The sequence below is a fragment of the Oreochromis niloticus genome, linkage group LG17 (assembly GCF_001858045.2).
Source record: "Oreochromis niloticus isolate F11D_XX linkage group LG17, O_niloticus_UMD_NMBU, whole genome shotgun sequence".
Classification (NCBI taxonomy): Eukaryota; Metazoa; Chordata; class Actinopteri; order Cichliformes; family Cichlidae; genus Oreochromis; species Oreochromis niloticus.
Genome location: NC_031981.2, coordinates 21,776,191 through 21,801,256, shown reverse-complemented (window position 1 = coordinate 21,801,256; position 25,066 = coordinate 21,776,191). Strand labels below are relative to the sequence as shown.

Here is a 25,066-nt window from a genome sequence, read left to right as displayed (position 1 = left end):
ATTGAAACTGAAAGTATTCAGTGAATTCAGACCAAATTTTAGAGCCACAGAGCAGGAGGAAGACCACGACTACTGTGCATCTGGTTAATGTGAGTTTGTAATGTTATCCAAACAAAATGATGGGGGTGAACGTAAATCTTTGCTTGATGGTCAGTGCTGTGTCAGCTGTGTGTCTGTTTACTGTCACGGGAAATAAAGATGCATTAATCTATAAGGCATTTGAGTTTATTATAGACCGGATGTTTTTCTCTCAGACCGAAGATGAGTGATTTGAAAGAAGAGGGGGACAAAGCAGAACCTCCAGGGTCCAAAGGTGGAAATCCAGACTTCAGTAATGAAGCTGGACCCTCAGATATAAAGTAAGAAACTATTTCTGCTGTAAGCAAAGCTGAAGAGGATTTTAATTGTTGCAGTCCTTTCATATCATTACAAATGAGGTTTGTGGGGATTTCTTTTACAAAAATTCTCAGTTTTAATTTTATTATTTAGATTATGTTTATGCCTAAATTCATCAAAAGACTCGGATTCAAGTACCACACATGATGAAGAGGAAAAGATTCAGGTTACTGAAAACACCCAGAGCTTCAGCCACAAAAACCCTGAGAGAGAAGCAGCTCAGTGCCCAACAACAGGATCATGCACAAGAACAATGTGGGATTTATTCTGTGTTTGTATTTCCAGAGGTCAGCAGCACAGACACAGAGCAGAGTATCCAGGATCCAGCTGTCTGTCTGTGAAGAGTGACTGGTCCAAAGATAGTCCTCCAAACTTTAGTACTGAGCCTGGACCCTCAGACACAAAGTAAGTAATCACTGAACTACTGAACTGAGCTGAAGATGGTTTTGAATCTATTATTTCAAATGAGGCTTTGGGGGGTCTAGTCAGTAGATTCTGCTGATTTAGTTTTACCAAACTCAATCAATAGTACTAATTTGTAGACTAAAAAAATGTATACTATGATTATGTTTAGAGTTCATCAAGAGAATGATAACATTAGCATTTGGGTGATCCAGATCTGAAATCTTTTTAATCCCAGACTGTAAATGTAGCACCTGCTCCTCTCGCTACCCAGACAAGGATAAAGAAACTGGTTCTGGTTCACCTCATCGTAAATTTTAATAGTATACTTGAAACTTGGAATATACAGGTATTTTTGAAAACACTGATTTTTCTATGTGTTTGCACCTTTAGTTCACACGTAAACGGCGTTTTCAATCACTGAAAACTGAGATTTTTTAAAAAACTCCTGCCAGGGTGGAGATTTTCGAAAACTCTGTTTTTGCGTTTACGTGTGGACGAGAAAAATGGAGATTTAGTCACACAACGTCAAAGGTGTGCGCCTTTTTTGACGTGATGCTGTGCGCCACGTTGTTTATAAGAGATTAATTTCTACAATGGCGGATATAGACAAAATACTGTTGCTGTTAATCTTACCATCTGTAGTTTTTACAAGTAAACATATACACACGCAGTTACTGTCCCTCCATTTAGAAAGACAGAGGCGTCAGAGTGAACTTCGGACGTACATGGCTTCTACATTCAACACAGATGCTCTCACAAGTCGGTTTTGAATAAATTAATTAATTTATTATTAAATTTATGTATTTTGTATGTATTTTGTTCATTCCTAAGTTGTGAGTCTACACCAACCAAAATACTATCTTTAGTTATTAACATTTGAAATTGTTAAAGGATTTTTATATGTATTCTGCTTTATTGTAGTTAAAAAACCCCTAGTTGTTTAGCTTCATTTAAATCTCCTATTTTACTGTGTTTCATGACAAAGCTTGCATGAGGAAATACCACAGGTGCCTCCACCCTTGCTGAGATGAGCTTGACCGGTTACTATTTTTAACAGTTTGAGAATGTTTCATGCTTATCACCTTGTAAGGAGTTGTTTTACACACAAGGGGCGCCGACCCGACATATTTTAGGAAGGAGCAGTGTATAAATAAAGAGGGAACTGATGTCTCAGGGTGAGTCTCCACTGAGATCACCCATGTATATACATGTTTGAGTTGTGTCTTTCTTTGCTTGCTGAAACGATTCTTTGACATTTTTATTGGTCCTTCGAGCCGGATAGGAAATAACAACTGTTTTGTTGTGACTCCAAAGCAGAGATCTACACTGATTCCCGACGTCGTGGGGAGCCCGCACTGAAGTCTGTCGACAGCCCTCTCTAGGTAGAGGTGAAAGCCCAGGAGCGTAAAAAATTCGGGTCTTGGCCAGTGTTTTATCAGTGGTCCACGGCGGTGGGACTCAGTGGAATGGTCTCTCGAGCCTGAGTATAACAGCGTTTCAGTAAGGTAAAGAAACCCACACGTATACACTCGCGTAAAACGTTGTTCGCCTATAGCACGGGCTGGTAGAAAAGTGCAGGGATCCAAAAATAGGTTCGCCACCACATGGGCTGGTATAAAAGTGCAGGGATTCGCCCACCTGAAGGGCTGGTAGACTGATCCGCTGAAAGGATCTGCGCGACTGTATATTAAATGTTTGTGTTTTTGTGTGTGAAGAGTAAATCATTTTTGACAGCACAGTACGCTGCTGGATTACTCTTTTGTTATTGTCATTTTGTTTCCTGTCAGTAGCCAAAGTACTGGTGAGTAGAGGAGAAAGGTTGTGTTCATCACGTAAAACTGACACGAATCCACGAATAGCATAGGAGTAGAAGGGCGTGTTAGTTACCACTCCTGACTCTAATACCAGAGACGGCTCTGCAGTTTTGTTGTAATGGGTAATAAAGCTACAAAACTCACTGCTGACGAGCAGTGGCTAGAGAAAAAATGTCCAGGCGCCGGACAAATTAGTGCATGTAGATGGAGGAATCCAAAGAAAACCAAATGTCCCACGTGGGAAGGCAAATGTAGTCCCTCCGCACTAACGCAACTATAAGAAACCCTCCAAACAGAAATAAATACAAGAGGAATGAAGTGGAATAAACAAAAGGTTAAATTAAATCAGAGCTTATCTGATGTATTCAAACTAATAATAGGCAGGATAACAACCTGTAAACTGGTATTAACAATGAAATATCGTTGGCATGACGAACGTGCCTAGAATGAATAGAGTAAGTGAAACCAGATAATTCACATGAAAGTATATCAAATAAAAAAAGAGAGATGCATAAGGTATATTGAGGCTGTGTCATTGTTCAGCCAAGGAAAGTGTGTCTCCAGCTTGGGTAAGGGTGAAACTGCAGATCACCCCCAGCCCTTGATGGATACATAATAAAATATATATGAAATATTATAATAGACTATTGTATATTTGTAGTATAGTAGTATATTGTAATATACTATTGATGTTATATAGAAATAAGAGAAAACAATTATGAGATAATAATATTAATAATAATATTAATAGTGACATAATATTAATGAGAAGAAGCATCTTATTCAGTTATGATGTAAGGTGGATAATTGTTAAAAGTAGTCTGAATCAAGTTTAAGGTTTGCTCAAACTCAGTTCAATGATATATGAGATGAAGAAAATAAAGAAAATACCTAAACTAATCAGGTGCATAGAGGCGCTTGACCTGATTGAAATCCTGTCATCCTAGATGAGACTTTGTTGAGATGGAGAGCAAACCTATACTAACAACTTTGCAGACAAAGCAGCTGCAAAACAAAAAGTGCACACACTGACACTTGACACCCCCACATCAATTCCACTGGATGTTTTGAGAAATGAACAAAAATCGGCACCATTATTAGAGCAAAAGAAATGGTTGAGGTGCGGAGCAATCCTACAGGATGATCTGATGATATGTGATGGGAAACCAATACTACCGAAGTCTTTACATAAAACAGTAGCTCTTGTGACACATGGAGTTACTCATGTGTCAACAGGAGGGAGTATAATTAGTTAAAAACACACTTCTATACACTAAATTTCGAAACTTCGGCAAAAGGATTTATAAGGACATGCATGATTTGTCAAAAGCATAATACACAAGGTAACCTAAGACCAAAAAGAGGTCATTTTCCTGCACCACCTCACCCATTTCATACGATTCACATGGATTTTCATTGAGATCAGACAATGGAACACATTTTGTAAATGATGTGATTAGCAAGGTCTCCGAAGCATTAGGATTTAATATCAAAAATCACTGTGCCTACCATCCACAAAGTGCAGGGCTAGTGGAAAGAACAAATGGCACTATCAAACAAAGATTAAGGAAATGCATGGAAGAGACGGGGAGACCGTGGCCTGAATGTATAGGTCTAGTAAAAATGTGGATGAGATTAACACAAGGTTCCCAAAAATTGACGCCGTTTGAAATAATTCATGGAAGACTTTTCCCCCTACCGATAACGAGTGAACCAGTAAGCAAATCAGCTAGAGAGACCACTCTAGCAGAGTGGATGGCAAAGCTACTAGAAAATAAAGAAATTGTGCTGAATAACAAATTGCCACATGACTCTTCTCCAGTATCTTGCAGGTTGAAGCCAGGTGACTGGATCCTAATCAGGGTACTCCAGAGGAAAAATTGGAGCTCACCCCGTTGGGAGGGACCATACCAAGTGCTTTTAACCACGCCGACTGCCTGCAAGATTGCAGAAAGACCATCCTGGATTCACCAAAGCCACTGTAAGAAAGTGAGTGAGAGCATAGACTAATAGACGCCGACGTCCCTGCCCTCTGGTGACCCGAAAGGTGGAGGAAGGGCTGATCGGGTATATCCCGCCCTTTGCTTCTTGCCTTTGGTCTACTTATCAGAGGGGTCAGGTGCGCCAGGTCATCATGAAGCTGCTCCTGGTCTCACTAACCCTAGCGGTGCTGGCTGCAGGATGCCTCCTACTATTCGATCTGGATCGAAGACGTCACCAGAAGACAGCCTGGACACATGATAATTCACATCACTATACAATGATACAAGACAATATCCACCCTTGGATGAACAACGCATGGTATCGGTACATACATGACAGCACACCCACCAAAGACTGTTATGTCTGCTCACATATGCCACCAACAACACAATATGCAACATTGTATGGCAAAGCAATGAACATGACTCAGGTGAAGTGTGCAGCAAGCTACGCCAGTCTCGGGTATCAGTACTCTGGAATTGTGATCAACCACAACAAACCTTCGAAAATAGGATTACGAAATGGCACGTGCGATGAATGGTTCTGGGTCAACCTGAAGGTGAAACAAAGGAACAAGCCTGGGTCATTTCCAGTCTTCCTTGAGAACCCTGGAAATTGGGATCATACCTTGTGCTACCGCCAGTCTAAGGGAACTATAGACATGGGAAACACCACCAACTGCAAAGCAGTAGTGACGCATGCTCTTGGAGGACCAGTGAAGAACAATGACATTTCCAATGGCACCTATTGGGTGCAGGGAATGGCCTGGCTATGTGGACAGCAGGCCTATTTCACTCCCCCCAGAACTGGACGGGTATGTGTGCTCCAATCTTCATATCTGATCACACGTTTAAGATAACTACCGACGATACATCACTCAAAAGAGGGAAAAGATCAGTTGACACTCCAGATCCGAAACCACATGACCCAATATGGGGCTCTGACGTCCCACAGGAATTCAAGCTTTGGACTACAGGACAGAAAGTGCTGCACTCACTCTTTCCATGGGTGGGCACAGGGAAAAATGCGCTGAGGATCGAGACATTGAACTATCGATTTGGGTTGTTCGTGAATACATCATGTCGAGTCAATGACCAGCAAAACGAGGAGATAGATGCCCTGCGAATAATGGTCATGCAACATCAAGTGGCGCTTGATATTGTGCTGGCTGAAAAAGGAGGATTATGTGTGCTTTTTAACACCACCTGTTGCACTTACATACCTGACAACATACATTCTAGTAACATGACGGATGCATTAAAAGTTCTAAAACGACTTCAGAATGTGCAGTCAAAGGAATATGTAGACGGGGGTACAGATTGGTTGAGATGGTTGCTAAGTGGCTCGTGGACTGTTTTGCTGTATAAAGGTCTAATATTCATAGGACTCTTACTCGTATTATTCTGTGTATTCTCCACATGTATTCTCCCATGTCTCAGGAAGATGATTTCTAAAATGATTTCCACATTATTGACAGCTTATGTTACTGTACCAATGGATGACAAAAATGATCTGAGTAACAGTGAAGATAACTTTGAAAACGAAGATGTTTATGTGTGAGAAGAAAATCTTAAAGACGACCTGTAAAGCTAGATTGCAATATAAGTAACACATAATGATGACATGTTTGAAAAGGCTAGATGCAAGAGAACATGTTCTGAAACAAAGTGTGAAACGTGTTGAAATGAGCTAAAACAGGAGGGAATGTTAAAGGATTTTTATATGTATTCTGCTTTATTGTAGTTAAAAAACCCCTAGTTGTTTAGCTTCATTTAAATCTCCTATTTTACTGTGTTTCATGACAAAGCTTGCATGAGGAAATACCACAGGTGCCTCCACCCTTGCTGAGATAAGCTTGACCGGTTACTATTTTTAACAGTTTGAGAATGTTTCATGCTTATCACCTTGTAAGGAGTTGTTTTACACACAAGGGGCGCCGACCCGACATATTTTAGGAAGGAGCAGTGTATAAATAAAGAGGGAACTGATGTCTCAGGGTGAGTCTCCACTGAGATCACCCATGTATATACATGTTTGAGTTGTGTCTTTCTTTGCTTGCTGAAACGATTCTTTGACAGAAATGATGAAGGCTCTTGAAAATGGTACTTGAAAAGTAACACAAAATTAGCTGCGTTTCCAGAAAAACAAAAACTTTTCGGAAGTACTTAAGGTTTTGTGAGGGTACAAAACCCTGTTTAGTTTTTCCCTCCCAGGTTTCTAGACTTCTGATTGGCCAACACTTCGTTTTTAGCGTTTACATGTGGACGGAGATATTTTTTCAAAACTGAACATGTGGATGGGTTTTTTATTTTTAAACGAAAGCGGAAAATCTCAGTTTTCAAAAATACCCATGTACATGTGGACGTAGTCTCAGTCTAGTTTAATTGTGAAGGTCTGACTTGTAGTTTGAGCTTGTCTGAGTTTACTGAAAATATCCAAAACTTCAGTCCCACAAATCCGACCCTGAGAGAGGAGCAGCTCAGTGCCCAACAACAGGATCATGCACAAGGACAATGTGTGATTTATTCTTTGTTTGTGTTTCCAGAGGTCAGTGATAGGTTTGTAGCTTGAACCTATTCGCTGGAACGTTGAAGACAATGTAATTACACAGCAAGCAAGACACGAGTAGGCAAGTTCTTTATGTTTCACGTGCACGGGAGAGAACTGGACAGGCGCCGTTCCTTCGCTTGACCCCAGTTGCTCTCGTCCGCTCTCCCGTAACACTGCTCTTTTATTGTGGTTACATGAATATGCATAGGTTCATTAACATATGACCTCTTATATAGGTATACATGTGAACAAAGAATACCTTGTGTGTGTGTGTGTGTATGTGTGTATCTGTGTGTGGGGGTCAAACTGTGACCCCAGGAAGACTCCCCAGAGCCGTCCATCTAAACAAAAGGCACTTAGACTAAAACAGTTTATCCTACCATAAAACAATAAGACAAGGTACGACCTCTCCCATGCTCCTAAAATGTGGGTGTGAAAGTCAGAGAGCTCTGGAATGCACACAAAGCTTGCAGACTATTAAGGATCAAACCTCTACCAATCTACACCTAATTATAAAACTCTAAGAATATATAAGTAGATATTTCTAAGCATAAATGACAATCACAATACAAATCTAACAGTCAGCAGCACAGACACGGAGCAGAGTATCCAGGATCCAGCTATCTGTCTGTGAAGAGTGACTGGTCCAAAGATAGTCCTCCAAACTTCAGCACTGAACCTCAGCCCTCACACACAGAGTAAGAGACTGAACTGAGCTGATGGTCAGCCCACATCAGGAAGAGCAATGTTTTCATAAAGTGAGACTAAAAGTCCACAGATAATCAACACAACACTGTTTAAGAACAATTCACAAATTCTAAGGTTAAATGGTGAATTAATGCACAGCTGCAGGCATGAACAACAGTCTTTATATTTAGTGATTAATATATAATTTATATGTTAACACCTCACAGATTCTATCATTTATGTGTTTGGTACAAATGTGATTTCCCTGCTGAAGCTCAAAGGAAACCAGAAATGAAATATATTTAAGGACAGAACGATAATAATAACACAGAACTATAGCTTTTCTGGAAGCCAGTGCTGGTATTTAACTTTTTTTTTTTTTTACTGATTGTATATTTTTGCCTTGGTGTCCACAGAGACAAGAAAATGAGTCATGCTTCTGTGGAGGAACAGCTGTCCTGCTGTGCTTTGTGTCAGGACGTCCTGAAGGATCCAGTCTCTACCAGCTGTGGACACTGGTTTTGCAGAGAGAGCGTCACCTCATACTGGGAAAAGTCTGCTACATCAGGAGACTCCTCCTGTCCCCACTGTGGAAAAAAATCCAGAACCAGAGCTGGACAGCAGATAGCCAGTCAAAGCAGCTGTGAACAAAGTAAGACTGAACATCTGTCTGCTGAGGGACTCATGTCTGAAAACTGGACTGTTAAGCCTAAGTGTTTTTCTTTCTTTTAGCAGATGTTGGTCTGCAGGAGGTTTTAGATGAACATAAGATCAGTCTGAGGAGAAGATGTGAACATGTGACTGAAGGCACTGATGAAACAGAAAGTAGAACCCTCCTCAACAGGATCTACACTGAGCTCTACATCACAGAGGGACAGATTGAAGCGGTTCATACCCAACATGAGGTGAGGCAGCTGGAGACAGCTTCCAAGATCCTTCATAACACTCCAATCAGGTGCCAGGACATCTTTAAAGCATTGCCTGACCAACAGAGACCCATCACTGTGGTTCTGACGAACGGCGTCGCTGGTGTTGGAAAGACTTTCTCAATACAGAAGTTCACTCTGGACTGGGCAGAAGGTTTGGAAAACCAAGACATCAGTGTAGTGATTCTGCTTTCATTCAGGGAGCTGAACCTGATCAGAGATGAGCAGTACAGTCTTCTAGAGCTGCTCCATGTTTTCCATCCAACATTACAGAAGGTCACAGCAGAGCAGCTCGCTGTCTGTAAACTTCTGTTCATCTTTGATGGCCTGGATGAAAGCAGACTTTCACTGGATTTCACCAACAGGAAGCTCGTGTCTGATGTCACACAGAAGTCATCAGTCAGTGAGCTGCTGACAAACCTCATCGAGGGGAATCTGCTTCCTTCTGCTTTCCTCTGGATAACTTCCCGACCTGGAGCAGCCAGTCATATCCCTCCTGCATATATTAACAGGATGACAGAAGTACGAGGCTTCACTGACACCCAGAAGGAGGAGTACTTCAGGAGGAGATTCAGTGATGAAGAGCTGTCCAGCAGAATCATCTCCCACATGAAGACATCCAGGAGCCTCTACATCATGTGTAGAATCCCAGTCTTCTGCTGGATCACTGCTACAGTTCTGGAGCACATGTTGACCACAGAGCAGAGAGGAGAGCTGCCCAAGACCCTGACTGACATGTATTCACATTTCCTGCTGGTCCAGACAAAGAGGAAGAAGAACAAGTACCTCGAGGGATGTGAGACAAGTCCACAGGAGCTGATGGAGGCTGACAGGGAAGTTCTCCTGAAGCTGGGGAGGCTGGCCTTTGAACATCTGGAGAAAGGAAACATCCTATTTTACCAAGAAGACCTGGAGCAGTGTGGTCTGGATGTCACAGAGGCCTCAGTGTACTCAGGAGTTTGTACAGAGATCTTCAAAAGAGAGTGTGTGATCCTCCAGAAACCAGTCTACTCCTTTGTTCATCTGAGCATTCAGGAGTTTCTTGCTGCTGTCTACATGTTCCACTCTTACACAAATAGGAAGACACAGGTGGTGGAGGAGTTCCTAAAAAAGGATATAACATCTCTGGATATCTTTCTGAGCAAAGTCATAGAGAAATCCCTTCAAAGTAACAATGGCCACCTGGACCTGTTTGTTCGCTTTCTTCATGGCTTCTGTTTGGAGTCCAACCAGAGACTCTTGGAAAGTCTGCTATGTCAGACAGAAAACAATCCCAGAATCATCCAGAGAGTCATCAACAACCTGAAGGAGATGAACTGTAATAAAATGTCTCCTGACAGAAGCATCAACATCTTCCACTGTCTGATGGAGATAAATGACATCTCAGTGTATCAAGAGATCCAAGAGTTCCTTAAGTCAAAGAACAGATCAGACAAGAAACTCTGTGAGATCCACTGCTCAGCTCTGGCCTACATGCTGCAGATGTCAGAGGAGGTTTTGGATGAGTTGGACATGATGAAGTACAACACATCATCATATGAGGGGCAGCGGAGATTGATTCCAGCTGTGAGGAACTGCAGAAAGGTTCGGTGAGTCAAGATGATGATTCTTATAAATCAGTGTAGATTTATATTTAAGTTCCTCAAATGTTCTCCCTATGACTCTTGTTTTTTATAACAGCATTGTACTTAATTATTGCAAATTTACATACACATTAGTTTGGTTTGTCACAGATGCTAAGCTTGTTTCAAATGCTGTAAAATAATAATAATGATAACAATAATAATAATAATAATAATGAAGTATTATTATCATTTTTAATTTATCTGTGTTACCGTGATAGGAAGACACTTGTGGAAATCCAGTAATAAAATTTTCTTGCAACTTAATGTTCCACAGTCATCTGTCACTGGTATCATTAAAAAAAGTTGAAGGTATTGGGAATGACAGCAACTCAGCCACAAAGTGGTAGGCAATATAAAATCAGAGAGAGGTCTGTGAATGCTGAAGTGCATAGTGTGCAGAGACTGATGATTTTCTGCAGAGTTAACAGCTACAGGTCGTCTCAAGAACAGTGCATAGAGAGCTTCGTGGAATGGGCCGACCCTAATATCACCAGAGACAATGCAAACCAAGGGCGTAGATTTGGCATGGACGGAAGGGACATGTCCCCATCAATATCCAGCGATTATTGAAATGTCCCCACCAAGAATTTGATCTCTTCGAGTAAAGAAAAACAAATCCGATAGAAAGAAAAAAAAAGATCTGTCAACGTCTCATTCACCTAGCGGTGCAGAGAGAGTTAAATTACGTTCACTACTGGAGTCCTAACTCATGTGACAAATATGGCCAATGTGATTGGCTGTGCCTTTCAGGGAGCTCTGTTTAGTTTTAGCAGCGGCAATCCTGCGCTGTGAGGACCTGCAAGGAGGAGAGGAGGATGGCAGCAAAAAGGAAGAACCTGGATATAAGCAGTGTTGGGCAAGTTACTTTGAAATAGTAATTCAATTATAGTTACTAGTTACTTCTTCAAAAAAGTAACTGAGTTAGTAACTGAGTTACAATATTCTAAAAGTAATTAATTACTTGGAAAAGTAACTATTGCGTTACTTTAAAAAAAAAAAAACAAAGAACGTTTAACCCCCTGGGGTCCAGGGTATAATTGGCCATTTTTTTACTACTCTTGATTTTCCCTCCACATTTTCCCTTTAAAAACTATTTACTTTGCCTTGTTTGGTGTCATTCTTTTTAGCACAACCTCACGTGCCTGAATTTACAGTTATGTTCTCATTTTGTCATACTGTATAACCAGAATTGATCTAAAATCAGACAAAAAACATAAAATCAGAGTAGAAAAAGTTATATTTTTACTGTAACAACCACAAACATGTTTAATGAATCATATTTCATAACTTCAAATGCAAATATTAATTGTCAATTTTAAAATCCTATGCACAAGTTTTGCAAACAACAAAGTTATTTGCATCCATTTACCTTTTACCCTTTTTTTAAATAACATTTCAAACTATTTACAGAACAATCAGCTGTTCTTCAATAAGATGCCGCACAAATTATTTGTGCCACTCCAAAAAAATCATTTCTGTTCACTATAAAGGAGAACATCACAGCCTGATACCTGCAGGTCTGACAGCAGCAGGTGTATCACCTCTGTTTCTACCTGGAGACAGCAGTCGCCTCATTGTTCTGACACACAACACAAAACTATCCACAACACTACACACTAACTACACAAGACAACACATTAACTACACACTCCAAACACGCTAAACGTCGCAAATCTCACATCTCAAAACTCGCTCTCTCTCTTTCTCTGCTCTCTCTCTCTTTCTCTCGACGTCACTCCTAAAACTTTTTTTTGTTTTTTTTTTTGCTCATAAGCAGAGAGTGCTTGTTAGCGCTGTCCTTAGACAGTAACGTGACGAAACTATTGAGGAAAAAACGCCGCGTATATATTGTTTATCATGACTCTGGTTTTACGTGGCCTATCGACACAATTTAAAAACTGGTATATATCACCTTGTTGCTTTGTCTTTAAGTGGTCATGTGATTGACTTACCACGACTACTTTATTCTTCCTCAGTCAAACAGCAGCACTCATGCGATTGTTTTGCCTCCTGAGCTCCAGCTGTTGTGCTAGACAGTGATCGTGATTGCCGTCCGCGGGAGTGCGCAGCTGCTTAAAGCTGTAGCGTCCAGATTACTTACAGCTACTTCCGTGCAACTGACATAAGATGCAGTAAGCTGAACACAGCTTCAACCGTCTGTTTGTTGAAAAATAGTAACGGACCGCGTTTCCTTGTTAGTAACTGTAACGCCGTTGTAACGATAGGAATAGTAATTAGTTAGATTACTCGTTACTGAAAAAAGTAACGCCGTTAGTAACGCCGTTACTTGTAACACCGTTATTCCCATCACTGGATATAAGAAAGTATTTTTCAAAGAAACCTGTAAGTCACTTAAAGTCAAGCTCACTCATAAAATGTGTCTGTCACAATAACGTTACAGGCTGTGCTGGGCTTTGGCCCACATGAGTCTAAAATTGTATGTAACCATGAATAATATGTTTTGGAAACCAACTGCACAACAGGCAGCACTATTAGTTATCTCAATCTCAGAGTAGCATTTCTAATTTTGATTGAAAGTGTCAGAGAAAACGGCAGCCTCGAGCAAGCCAGGATATTAGATTACAGAGGCTGTTAAAATTATATGTCTAACGTTAAAATGTTGGTGACACAATAATTTCATCCTAATGGCACTGACATATTCATAGGGTTGATTTTTGAGACAATATATCATGAGGTAGTCATGATTTTGCAAATATTCCACCTTGTAGTGCAGTTTGCACAAATTGTTTTAAAAATGCACTCACCCTACAAACATTACTGATGAGTCAAGATCTGCACAAATTGACAGAAACACTGAAGCAGCTACACATTTTATTCTTATTGTCATGTATGTGCTATTTGTCAGGTGACAGAAGAACCAACACAAAGCTCAGAGCAATGGTGATACAAGATCACAGGTGGAATTGGATGATGACTTGGTGGTTCATTACTGTATTTGAAGCACATGTGTGACTGCATGTATTTGGAGTGTCTCACTGTTATTTATCAGGTGACAGAGGCAGCTCTGCCATGTTGTAGCTCGGACAGAGGTGAAGAGGCGAGGTCACAGGTGACTGACTGATGATTTGGTGCTATAGATGAACTAGTATTTATTATCATGACAATTGTTAGGGTGCTGATGTAAATTGATTCATTAGTGTACATTTGACAAAGAATCTGAATTGACAAGTCTCACTTTTTATATTGCACGAATCAATGTGTTATTTTATCAGGTAGCAATATGTCCTAGTGCAGTCAGAGGGGAAGAGCCAGGGCCAAAGGTGAGGCACATCAAGCACATAATAATAATTTTGTGGTAATCTTAGATGAGTAGTTTTATGGACAAAAACCACCAGGTCATTCAGTGTTCCCTTAGTGCTAATGTATAAGAGATGTTGGTGTACTATAACTGAAGTAATGTTCTTAAGTCCTTAAAGTCATATTCTTTTATTGTCATGACTGTATTTGAAGCTATTTTTATTTTTGTAAGATACCTGATTTATATGGAATATGGCTGAAGTAAACTAAAGTCTAAAATACTTAGTCATTTGTTTAATAGTAATTTAACATTACATAATTCACATATAAAACTATGAATTGTAATTTTAAATGGTTTAAAAGCATGTAGAATAGCATATGTAGGCAAGTATATTTCTCCTTCTTTTTATCAAGAAGCAAAGACAAAAAGGAAAAAAAAACAGAAACAGGGCAGGGTTCGGTGGTTGAATCATCCGTCCCCACCAATGCCAAAACCAAATCTACACCCTTGATGCAAACCATCGAATGCTGTTGTGTAGAGCACTTTGTCCCTGCTTGCTGTCATGGCCCCTGGGTCTGGGAACCAGAGCTCTGAGGTTTTTGAAAGTCATGGTTCCTTTTGTTTTTGGGCATAATTCATGTTTGAGTTTGGCTCTTTGTTTTGTTAGAAAATTATCTTATCAGTATTTCTTTTATTTGTGTGTTTTTTTGGTTTTTTTTTTAAAGTTCCCAGTGGCTCTTGTTTTCATTTATTATTTAAGTCTTGCACTTTATGTTATCTTTTGTGTGGGGTTCTGTGTGTTCGGTTTAGTATTTAGCTTTTAATTAAAAAGAGTTACTTTGCTTCTATTTTGTTCCCCCAGTCTCCGATACTGTTAAGTAACTACTTTTCATGTTTGCACTGTTTGAAAACAGACTCTATATTTTCCACTTACGGGCATGTCACAGAAACAGCAGGTAGACAGCAAAGAGAGATAATCTTTCCAACTGGAACTAATCAAAAATGGTAAAAATGTTGTTGTGATGAATATGGCCTCATGATAACTGTGGAGTCAGATGTATCAGATCACACTGAGAGACTGTGAACAAAACTGGGGCATTAAACTTTATTTTATCTCCTTCATCAGCAGATTACAGTGAAACAAAGATTAAAAGTCTGCAGGTCTCCGAGAGGCCAATTAATGTTTCAGCGCAAACAGTCAGACAAGATCTGCTAGACCAACTGAGAACAAAATAGCAAACAGAAAGTTCCTATTTATCTGTCATCAAATGCCGCAAGTAATCATAAAGTATAATCTTAATAATAACATGTTTTCTAATATATGTTCCATTACAGATTGTCTTACTGTGATCTCTCAGAAACTCACTATAAAATTGTGGCCTCGGCTCTAAAATCCAGTCCCTGCCATTTGACAGAGTTGGATCTGAGTTTAAACAACCTCCAGGAATCTGGAATGGAACAGCTATGTGCTGCTCTGGAGAGTCCAAACTGTCGACTGGGGACTCTGAGGTCAGTTCACTGAAATATTTCTTATTTCGATAATTTTTTAAGCATATGAGCATAATACCATAATATTTTATTACAGTGATTAGAGCATTCTGTATGTAATTAAGGTATGGTTTGAATCATATCTATCTAATAGGTTCTACTTTGTTCATGCAAATGGAGAGTTTTCTTCAGACACTAAGGTTAATGATGGAGTGCTACAGGGCTCTGTGCTAGGACCAATTCTGCTAGCATTATACATGCTTCACTCAGGCACTATTATTAGAAGGCACAGAATAGATGTTCACTGTTATGCAGATAACACCCAACTTTATCTATCAAAGAAGCAAGATAAGATTCACCAATTACTAAAACTGCAGGAATAGCTTAAAAATAAAAGACCTGGTGACCTATAATTTCCTCTTTCTAATTTCAGATAAAAGTGGGGTTATTGTATTTGTCCTTAAAAATCTCAGAAATATGGTATTTGGTATGGCATGGTATGAAATATGGTATCCAGTCATAGAAATCCTAAACAGGGAGGAGGAAAAGAGTCCCACTGGATCACAACAGTAAATTGTGAGAAAATAAGATGCATTTAATTTTATATGCTGTGAGACAGATTTACTAAGTGGGGCAAGCTATTGTAATGTTGCAATCACAGGATGATCTACAGACAATGCATTTTAATCTATATACAAAGATGCAGCCAGTTCACTTTAGTAATAACCAACATACTACCAAGAGGGTGGCTGAAAATGAAGCATGCATTGCTGTTTAGCTTTAATAGCACATTTCAACATCACAGATTCACATACATAATATCTTTGTCTGCTTAAAATAAACTCTGGTAGCAGCTATCACAACCATAGGCATAAGACACATTTTCTTTCTGTATTAAAGTTTGTGCAATTTTCAGTACACTGTGTGCCACAGACTCTGTAATTCACATTTGCATGAGTCATTTAAATATTCTTCTGAAAGCGAAACTCTTACAAATACAAATGTAAATCCAGTAGCTTTTTAACATCAAAAGATGGCAATACAAACATTAGTAAATATGGCTAAATTATCTTTTTCCTTTAAAATTCAATCTTTACAATAAATGGATGTTTTCACAAATTGTTCTTGTTTAAAGGATCTAGAAACTTGAGAATGTTTTTGGAGGGGAAACAAATAAAATAAACAAATAAATAATTAAACAGTTTTATTGTAAAAACTTCAAATGTAGAAAAAAAAAAAGTTTAGGCCCGGGCAAACATCAAAACAATAGTAATGATTATAATTGGGTTTGTTGTAGACCGTAGTCTAACTAAAAAATAATGTGCTTGAGGTGTGTATTTTGACAGCTAGAATACATTGTGTCTAATAGTGGAGACTAATGAGCCAAACATAAAACCTTGGTTATGGTTCTGCTACCTCTGGCAGCAAATAAAAAAATCAAGCACTTGCAATAAGTCTTTCACATTTCGGCAAAGTCTTCATTGCAGAATTGTTTCAATTCAGCCACACTGGAGGTTTTTCCAACATAAATGGCCTTTCAAAGCATCTCAATTCGAACCTCCTTTCCTGGAGACCCAAAACCTTAGACATGGCTTTGTAACCTTTTGCAGACAGAGAGATACCAATGGCTTTGTTTCTTTAGATTTCTTTCTTTAGTTTTGCTTTTTCAAAATCTTTTAACCTACTTCATTTGTCAGAGAGGTTCTTTTTTGGTGACTTCTTGAGTTAAAATCCAGCCTAGGTGTGGGTAGTGAAATCGAACTCAGCTGTGGTTAATCACAGTTAATTCATGATTTTACAAGGTGGGAAATTATTTTTTTTAACATAGGGCCAGGTAGGTTAGGAGACCTTTTTTGTTTAAAATCATTTCAAAACTGTGTTTTGTATTTACTCAGGTTATCTTTGCCTAATATTACATTCTGTTTGATGAATGACTAATATCAAAATAAAGACTACTCTAGTATTCAAGCCTGGATGACATAAATGCATGAGTTACTAAGTCAGCAGGTGACAAAAAATAACTGAATTGTATACAAAAGCACATAGATCAACTTTTTGTTATCATTTGGATGATCTGTGAAGGTTAACATGATGGTAATCCATAAAAGTAGTAAAAGAATTACTAGGATATAGTAGTACTGAGCTGCACATTCAAAAACGGAACACATCCTAATGGATTATCAATAATTTATTTCCATGTTTTATTCTTTCTTCAGACTTAGGCTCTGCAATCTGTCAGAGATCTTCTGTACTGCTCTGGTTTCTGCTCTGAAATCCAATCCCTCCCACCTGCAACATCTGGACCTGGGTTTCAACAACCTACAGGATTCAGGAATAAAACAGCTTTGTATTTATCTGGAGAGTCCACACTGTAGACTGGAGACTCTGAAGTCAGTTCCCTTACTGTCAGCTACTACTGTAAATCTTATAGTTTATGTATCTATATAATATTCATGCATATAGCTGTGAATGTTCTTTTCTGTTTTGTTTTCCTAAACTTGTTTTGCCGTCATAAAACACATTAAATTTGTTTGCAATTAGCATGATTAATGAAAAAGAAACATTCTTTGCTTTCTGTTTTTGGTTCTTCAGAACACATATAAACACACACACACACAGAGATTGTGTGTCTGTTTTTAGCTGCAGTGTTTGAAGTATCTATAGTGTATTGATTCTGTTATAAGAGGCTTGATTAAGGTTATTAGCATGTCATTTATCACTGAACGTGTTTGAATATTGTGCTGAACAGCACATTAACAATCTGAACACATCTAATTGTATTATCAGTTATTGAATCCACATATTTTTTTATTTATTCAGTTTGGAAAGCTGCAGTTTGTCCGAGATCAGCTGTGCTGCTCTGGTCTGTGCGCTGAAGTTCAAGCCCTCCCATCTGAAACATCTTGACCTAAGTAAAAACAACCTGCAGGATTCAGGAGTGAAAGAGCTGCATGGTTTTTTGGACAGTCCGTACTGCAAACTAGAAACCCTTAGGTCAGTTCACTTACTGGCTCTTATCACTACAAATTTTATAATAATAATTCTTAACATAAAATGTTATATTTACGTTTATTATTATGGAAGTTATGTTTCTACATAATTTTCATTCAAAACAGCTGTAAATTTGCTTTTAATAATTTGATATGTTGTTGCAAGAGACATTAGATTTATCATACGAAATATGGAAGTTTGATGAAAGAGAGCTTCTTTCGCTTCTTTTTTTGTCACTGTGCATTAATATTGAATCTTATACACAAACAATCACATACACACTTGTTAGCATATAAATAAATACAGATTTAGTGATTTGCCTATTGTACAGGACACAGTAATGTTGAGCTGCGCATTTAACACCTGAAAACATCTGACTGGATTATGAATTATTTTATCTCCATCTTTTATTCTTGACTTAGATTGGAGCACTGCAGTTTGTCAGAGATTAGCTGTGTTGCTTTGGTCTTAATTCTCAAGTCCACCTCCTCCCATCTGAAACATCTGGACCTGGCTGGAAACAGGCTACAGGATTCAGGAGTGAAACAGCTGTGTATTTTTCAAGAGAGCACAAACTGTGAATTGGAGACTCTGAGGTCAGTTTGGCTGGCTGTTACTACTGTAAATTTTATCATTGTATTCCTGAATGCATAAAGATTTCTTTTTTGTTGTCTTCTGTTTTTTTCCTATTTGTTGTCAAAAAGACAACATTTTAATAGTAAATTTGATGAAGACTTAAGGCATATTGTGAGATGCCATGTTTAAATTATCTGTACTTTATGATGCTGTATCAAGTATGTTATTCATCATTGTTGACATGAATAAGCATTTTAATATTGTTCTGATATTTCAATGATGTGTATAGAAGGCTGACATGATGATGATCTTCATTTACAAGAGGGCAAAGTTAGTGTGTACTCATTTTAGACTCTAATGTTCAGCTCTGCATTTAAAAGCTGATTGCATCTCATTGAAATATCAGTTATTTTATTGTATTATTATTTATTCAGTCTGGAAAGCTGCAGTTTGTCAGAGATCAGTTGTGATGCACTGGTCTGTGCTCTGAAGTCTAACCCCTCCCATATGAGACATCTCAACCTAAGTAGAAACAAGCTGAAGGATTCTGGAGTGACCCTGCTGTGTGATTTTCTAGCGAGTTCACACTGTAGACTGGAGACTCTGAGGTAAGTTTACTTGTTGCCTAATTTTACTATTAAGGATCAAACATATCTATGAAATCACACAGAAATAAACAAAAATGGGAAAAAAAATTACTTCCTCCTTTAACTTTCTAAATATAAATAAGTCTAATATTTTTAATAACAATAAGCCAATATATAAAGATTATATATATTAGTGTCTACACAGCCATAGTGATAGATGTAGCTATACCAAGTGATAACAACATCAGAATGAAGTAACATGAGAAGCATGAGAAGAAGTGGACGGTGAAGGCATATATATACAGTGGTCCCTCGTTTATTGCGGTAGTTACATTCTAGAAATAACCCGCAATAGGTGAAATCCACAAAGTAGCCAACTTTATTTTTTTACAATTATCATAGATGTTTTAAGGCTGTAAAACCCCTCCCTACCTACACACTTTATACACTTTTCTCAGACAGGCATGAACATTTTCACCCTTTTCTCTCTTGTTTATACACTATCAAAGTTCAAACTTTCATAGAAAAATAAGTCCAGTATTATAGAATGTAACCAAAGCCATCCGTGGTTGCCTTTGATGGTGCAAAACATTTCGTTGACATTGCTGTGTTTGCTGGGCAGAAAACTTACAAAATTACAGTACAGCACTTCAGAGTCACACTGCTAGCGATCAAAGATTTATGTAAATTTGACAAGCTGAACACATTCTGTACTGTACAAGAGACATGGCACGAGATTGATTGACAATGGTCTACAGCCAATCAGGACACAGAACACAATGCGCTGTAAGAAAAAAAAAAGCATGCAAGATTGCACAAAAAAAATCCGGTAAACAGCGAGGCTGCGAAAGGTGAACCGCGTTATAGCAAGGGACCACTGTATATATGTGTGTGTGTGTGTGTGTGTGTGTGTAGAGGCACGGTGGTTAGCACTGTTGCCGCACAGCAAGAAGGTCCTTAGTGCAGTTCCACCATCAGGCCGGTGTCTTTCTGTGTGAAGTATGCATGGGTACTCCGGCTTCCTCCCACCGTCCAAAGATATGCAGTTTTTGGGGATATATACACACACACACGCACAAATATTTGTTTTATTTTGATGAGGAAGAAATATTTTTTGTTTATTTAATCCACTGTTTGATCATTGATACTGATCTTTCTGAATAGACACAAAGACACACATATACATGAATGCACAGAAAACACAGAAATAGAGCTATTTGCTCATTGGTTAGGACATAGTAAAGTGAGCTATATGTTTAAAACCTGAACACATCTGATAGGATCATCATTGTTTTTTATCTCTTTTCCCCCCTTGATTCAGACTGGTGGACTGCAGTTTGTCAGAGATCAGTTGTGCTGCTCTGGTGTCTGCTCTGAAGTCCAATCCTTACCATCTGAAGCTTCTGGACTTGAGTGAAAACAATCTGCAGAATTCAGGAATTAAACAGATGTGTGGTTTTTTGGAGAGTCCACACTGTAGACTGGAGACTCTTAAGTCAGTTTACTTCCTTGATCTCACAATTTTAACTCATATAATTTATGAATATACACAACATCCATCCATAAATCTTTACATTTTCTTTTGATAATAATTTATTTTTTTTATTTGTTGTCACAGAATACATTTGAAAATGTAAGCCAAAAATATTCCTTTGTTTTCTGGAAATTTCATTGTAGCTTTACAATGTAAATGTTGTACATGTACAATGTTTATATGTGATAATTGATAGAAACATGTTGTCTGAAGTAGTGTTAAAATCATTTATAATGTATTGGTTCTAAAGTGCAAGACTCGATTTGGGATCATCAGCATGGTAGTATGTGCTCGTGTTTCAAGTGTGTAGAAAGCTGAGATGATGGTGGTCCACAGTAACAGAAGGATACAATTTACTTTTTACTTTTTTGAGGAAAGCTAAGTGACTGGGACATTGTAATGTTGTGCTCCACATTTAAAATCTAAACACATCCAATTGGGTTATGAAAGATTATATCTACCTGTTTTATATATAATATCAAGGAACTCTAGCCATCTGCTATTGTGATTTGGTGCTATATACATAAAATTGAATTGATTGAATGTTTTATTCTTGATTTAGACTGAAGGTCTGCAGGTTGACAGAGATCAGCTGTGCTGCTCTGGTCTGTGCTCTGAAATCAAATCCCTCCCATCTGAAACATCTGGACCTGAGTAGAAGCAAGCTGCAAGATGTAGGAGTGAGACAGCTGTGTAATTTTCTGGAGAGTCCACACTGGAGACTCTGAAGTCAGTTCACTTACTGCTCATTGCTACCAAATATCTGAAATAATAAATAAATAAATATTTTTGCAATGAGAAAGGTTGATAAAGTCAAAAATTGTGATTTTTTAAAAATCTATATTTTCTTCTTTATTCAGTCTGGATTACTGCAGTTTGTCAGAGATCAGCTGTGCTGCTCTGGCGTCTGCTCTGACCTCCAACCCTTCCCATCTGAAACATCTGTACTTGCGGGGAAACAACCTGCAGGATTCAGATGTGAATCAGCTGTCTGATCTTTTGAAGAGTCCACACTGCATTCTGGAATATCTGAGGTAATTACTGAGTTGGGGACAGCCCATGCTGCTTTCAGTTGTACTGTTATGATCACATGAAAGCAAAGATCTGGTGTTTCCTGTAAACCTGCAGCCTTCTCAGTGGACATTTTCTTCAGAATAGGTGTTAAAAGAAAATGGCTGACTCCCACCAATCAGATCAGCCAGAGGCTTGATGTGATTGTGTATTTGAGTTGATGTGAAAATGGCTAATATTGTTGCGTTCATATGTAAATGAAATAAAGTCGACTTCTATCTGACAGCCTTACAAGTTGTACAAAGACACTGTTCCTCATTTATCAACCTGTGAGCATTGAATTTCATCTCATGATGTCCTCTCGTTTCAACAATAAACAGCAGTTTCACCTTTGTGATAGCTCTGAGATAAGACCAACTGAGTAGGGGTGGGTTTTAATAATCGATTCATCGATTCAAATCGATTCTGGCTTGGATAACGTGAAATTGATTCATTAAAATCCTGAATCGATTTTTTTTAATATAAATTTATTTTGCCCGAAACGCCAGAATCTCAGGTGAAACCTCACAAAATTTCAACAACCACCAAACAGCTAAGACAGTAAATGAGATCAGGTACACGGATTCTGCACAAGGACGTAAACACACAACGCGGACCCACGGATCAGAATCAGTGAGATGTCACCTTTCTCACCCGCTCCCGCGGACGACAATCACTTTCTGGCAGACAATCACTTTTTGGCACAACAACTGCACGGACACGGTCGGGGCTGAAAGCCAACAGCTCGTTGATTCTGATGTTTTGGCAGGTCCGCGCTTTGTGTTCACACCCTTTTTGCGCTGATTCTGAAGCTGTTAGTTTTATCTCTCTCCAAACAATATTGACCGAACCAGCAGCAAAAGAAGATCCAAACTACGCTTCACATAAACATCGTCATGAAATCACTCTGACTTTTACTGTTTTGCTTCCACCACTCTCTCTCTCTCTCTCTCTCCCTCTCTCTCTCTCTGTACTTCAAGAACAGTTTCCCGTCTAAAAATCTGTTTTCTCCATTATTCGCTTGCTTGTTACGCACAAGTCTACTGCTGTTTACAGCGCTGTCGGCCGCTGTTTTTTTTTTTCCCTTTTACATACTTCCGAAAAGAAAATCTAATTTCTGCCGTTCAATACTGAACAAATTTAAACTTTTTAAAATTATGCAAAATGCAAAATGCTTAGCCGTGTCTCTAATAAAACCGCTGTAACATCAGAGGTAACGTTCATATGTTGATTAATGGTTTTCTTTCATTTTTGATGTACTGCAGAATATTTTTATAAAATCCCAGGCCAGGAAAACCACCTTCATGTTTTTCTGTGTTTTATCTTCAGCTACTTTGACACAAAGGCATCTGCTGTGATGCTCACACCTTTGATAAAGTCTTGCGTGTGTCAGCTTCCTTTTTATAGATACAAAAATATGTAAATGTACTGATCTGAATTATAATATTTCTGACTGTCAAAATTTCCCAGATTCAAATCGAATTTAATTGAATCGAATCGAATCGAATTGAATCGAATCGTGGATCGAATCGATTCGGGACCTTGTGAATTGGAAACGAATCGATTCTAGAAATCAGTGACGATACCCAGCCCTACAACTGAGTGTTGCAAATCACTGGCTGTTATTTTAAGGAATATTCACATTTTATTCTTCTACGTCTCACATTTTTACCACATTTACCTTCATAGGTTCAGGTCAGCAGTTTATTTCCATTGTACACTGTTCTTTATGCTGAATGTACTCCACCGTAGATTGACAGCTGATGCAAAAGGTCGCTGGAAACACTCAGTTAAAAACACCCTCTCGCTTCCTTTTTCTTTCTGCAGGTGGAGGTCATCTCTGTTCTGGGAGTGATTATCTTTCTCGCAGTGGGAGTAGAAAGTGTGATGTCTGCTGAGAGGATGAGTTGTGTCCTGATGATACAGAGAGATTAAACCAGCAACAACTTGTGTGTAGAGGTGCTCTGACTGGGCCATGTTACTGGGAGGTGGAGAGGAGAGCTTCCTCTCCACCTCCCAGTGATGTAAGGTGAACTCTGAGAACAGTTCCACTATCATGCTCAATGTAGAGTACACCATCATCCCTGCCTGTCCCTCTAGATTGAAACTGCTCTGTCCTTCTATGGAGAATCTCAGTACACACACACACACACACCTACACACACACACCTCGTTTACTTGTATTTGACTTCATCTTTTCATTTCTTCACATCTTCTAGCAGCTCCAGAGTGTAGGGATTCATGCATTTTCATTTACACATCTGTTTTCTGAGGAGACACAAATCCCTTTTTATGAGGGACAACATCATAAAAGCATATAGCCACAAAAATCACAGCATAAAAATCTGTTAAATCAAACATGCAGATGGATCACCCTCTGAGGTGAGCATCTCACAGCTGCTTCTTTTTCATTTGCATATTCTGAACCACAGCAACTCTGCAGATTATTTCTGTGTATGACACTAAAACACTTGCAGTTATGTATGCCTCAGTTTGAACTGTTGTAAAGTCTGTGCTCATCACCGTGTTGTTTTGAATTTGAGTGCCACACAGTGGAATAATGGAGAACTGTGGCATACCCGGGAGCGGTCACCAGCCTGTTGCAGGGCCAACACAACTTTTTACTTAACAGTAAAGAAAACTAGTCATAAGAACAGCCTTCAGTAAATGTTTTTCTTATGAATTCTTAAATTTTAAATGAATGTTTTTTTAAATTAACAATTAAAAAAGATTTTAAAAATTTTCTAAAAAATTGCAAAACATTTTTGTAATTTTTTGTAAAAGTCACCAACATTGCTTTAAAATATGTGAATGTTTGTGGTTATTGATCTACATTTTAATGGCAACATATAAGGAAGTTTATATATTTTTAATTATGATGCATGTGTATGTGTGGGGTTGTATTATGGCGATGTAGCCACCGGATGTGAGCGTTGAGCAACTAAATGTTAAAAACTTGGCTGTGTGAAACTTTTATTTAAGAAAAAGAAATCAACTTTTTTTTGTGTTTTTTTTTTTTATTCATTTATTCATTTGTCTGTAACTGTTTTGTCAAACTTTTTGTAGTCCTTTGTTTACTTCATTGTTGCTTAGTAAAATGTTGCAAAATTGATTAGCACTAAATAAATAAATAAACTACACTTGACCTGTCCAATTAAAAATTGTGAATATATTTTAAATGCTGTAAAAAATGTA

General features: G+C 38.5%; 1 protein-coding gene across 4 annotated transcripts; it reads left to right on the top strand.

The window, feature by feature from the left end:
* Positions 1–25,032, top strand: LOC100694341 (NACHT, LRR and PYD domains-containing protein 12). 4 transcript variants are annotated; one of them, XM_019346445.1, is made up of 13 exons: positions 1–89; positions 255–359; positions 682–801; positions 8,252–8,487; positions 8,571–10,350; positions 14,981–15,154; positions 17,350–17,523; positions 17,954–18,127; positions 18,547–18,720; positions 19,135–19,308; positions 20,609–20,782; positions 21,384–21,550; positions 21,682–21,824. In XM_019346445.1, exons 2-12 carry the CDS (start codon positions 262–264, stop codon positions 21,547–21,549), a joined length of 3,444 nt encoding a protein of 1,147 aa, XP_019201990.1. In that variant the 5' UTR covers positions 1–89; positions 255–261; the 3' UTR covers position 21,550; positions 21,682–21,824. The 4 variants fall into 4 exon arrangements, with proteins under 4 accessions (XP_019201990.1, XP_013128983.1, XP_019201991.1 ...); XM_013273529.2 differs by having other exon boundaries at positions 8,568–10,350; XM_013273530.3 differs by having other exon boundaries at positions 41–89; positions 255–437; positions 8,568–10,350.
* Positions 25,033–25,066: the final 34 nt, after the last annotated feature.

Excerpts from the sequence above, each read along its gene's own strand:
- LOC100694341 (XM_013273529.2), top strand. The coding sequence starts at position 262 with ATGAGTGATTTGAAAGAAGAGGGGGACAAAGCAGAACCTCCAGGGTCC. Across the intron at positions 360-681 it reads GCTGGACCCTCAGATATAAA|AGGTCAGCAGCACAGACACA; the intron begins GTAAGAAACTAT and ends TTGTATTTCCAG. Across the intron at positions 19,309-20,608 it reads TGTAGACTGGAGACTCTGAG|ACTGGTGGACTGCAGTTTGT; the intron begins GTAAGTTTACTT and ends CCCTTGATTCAG.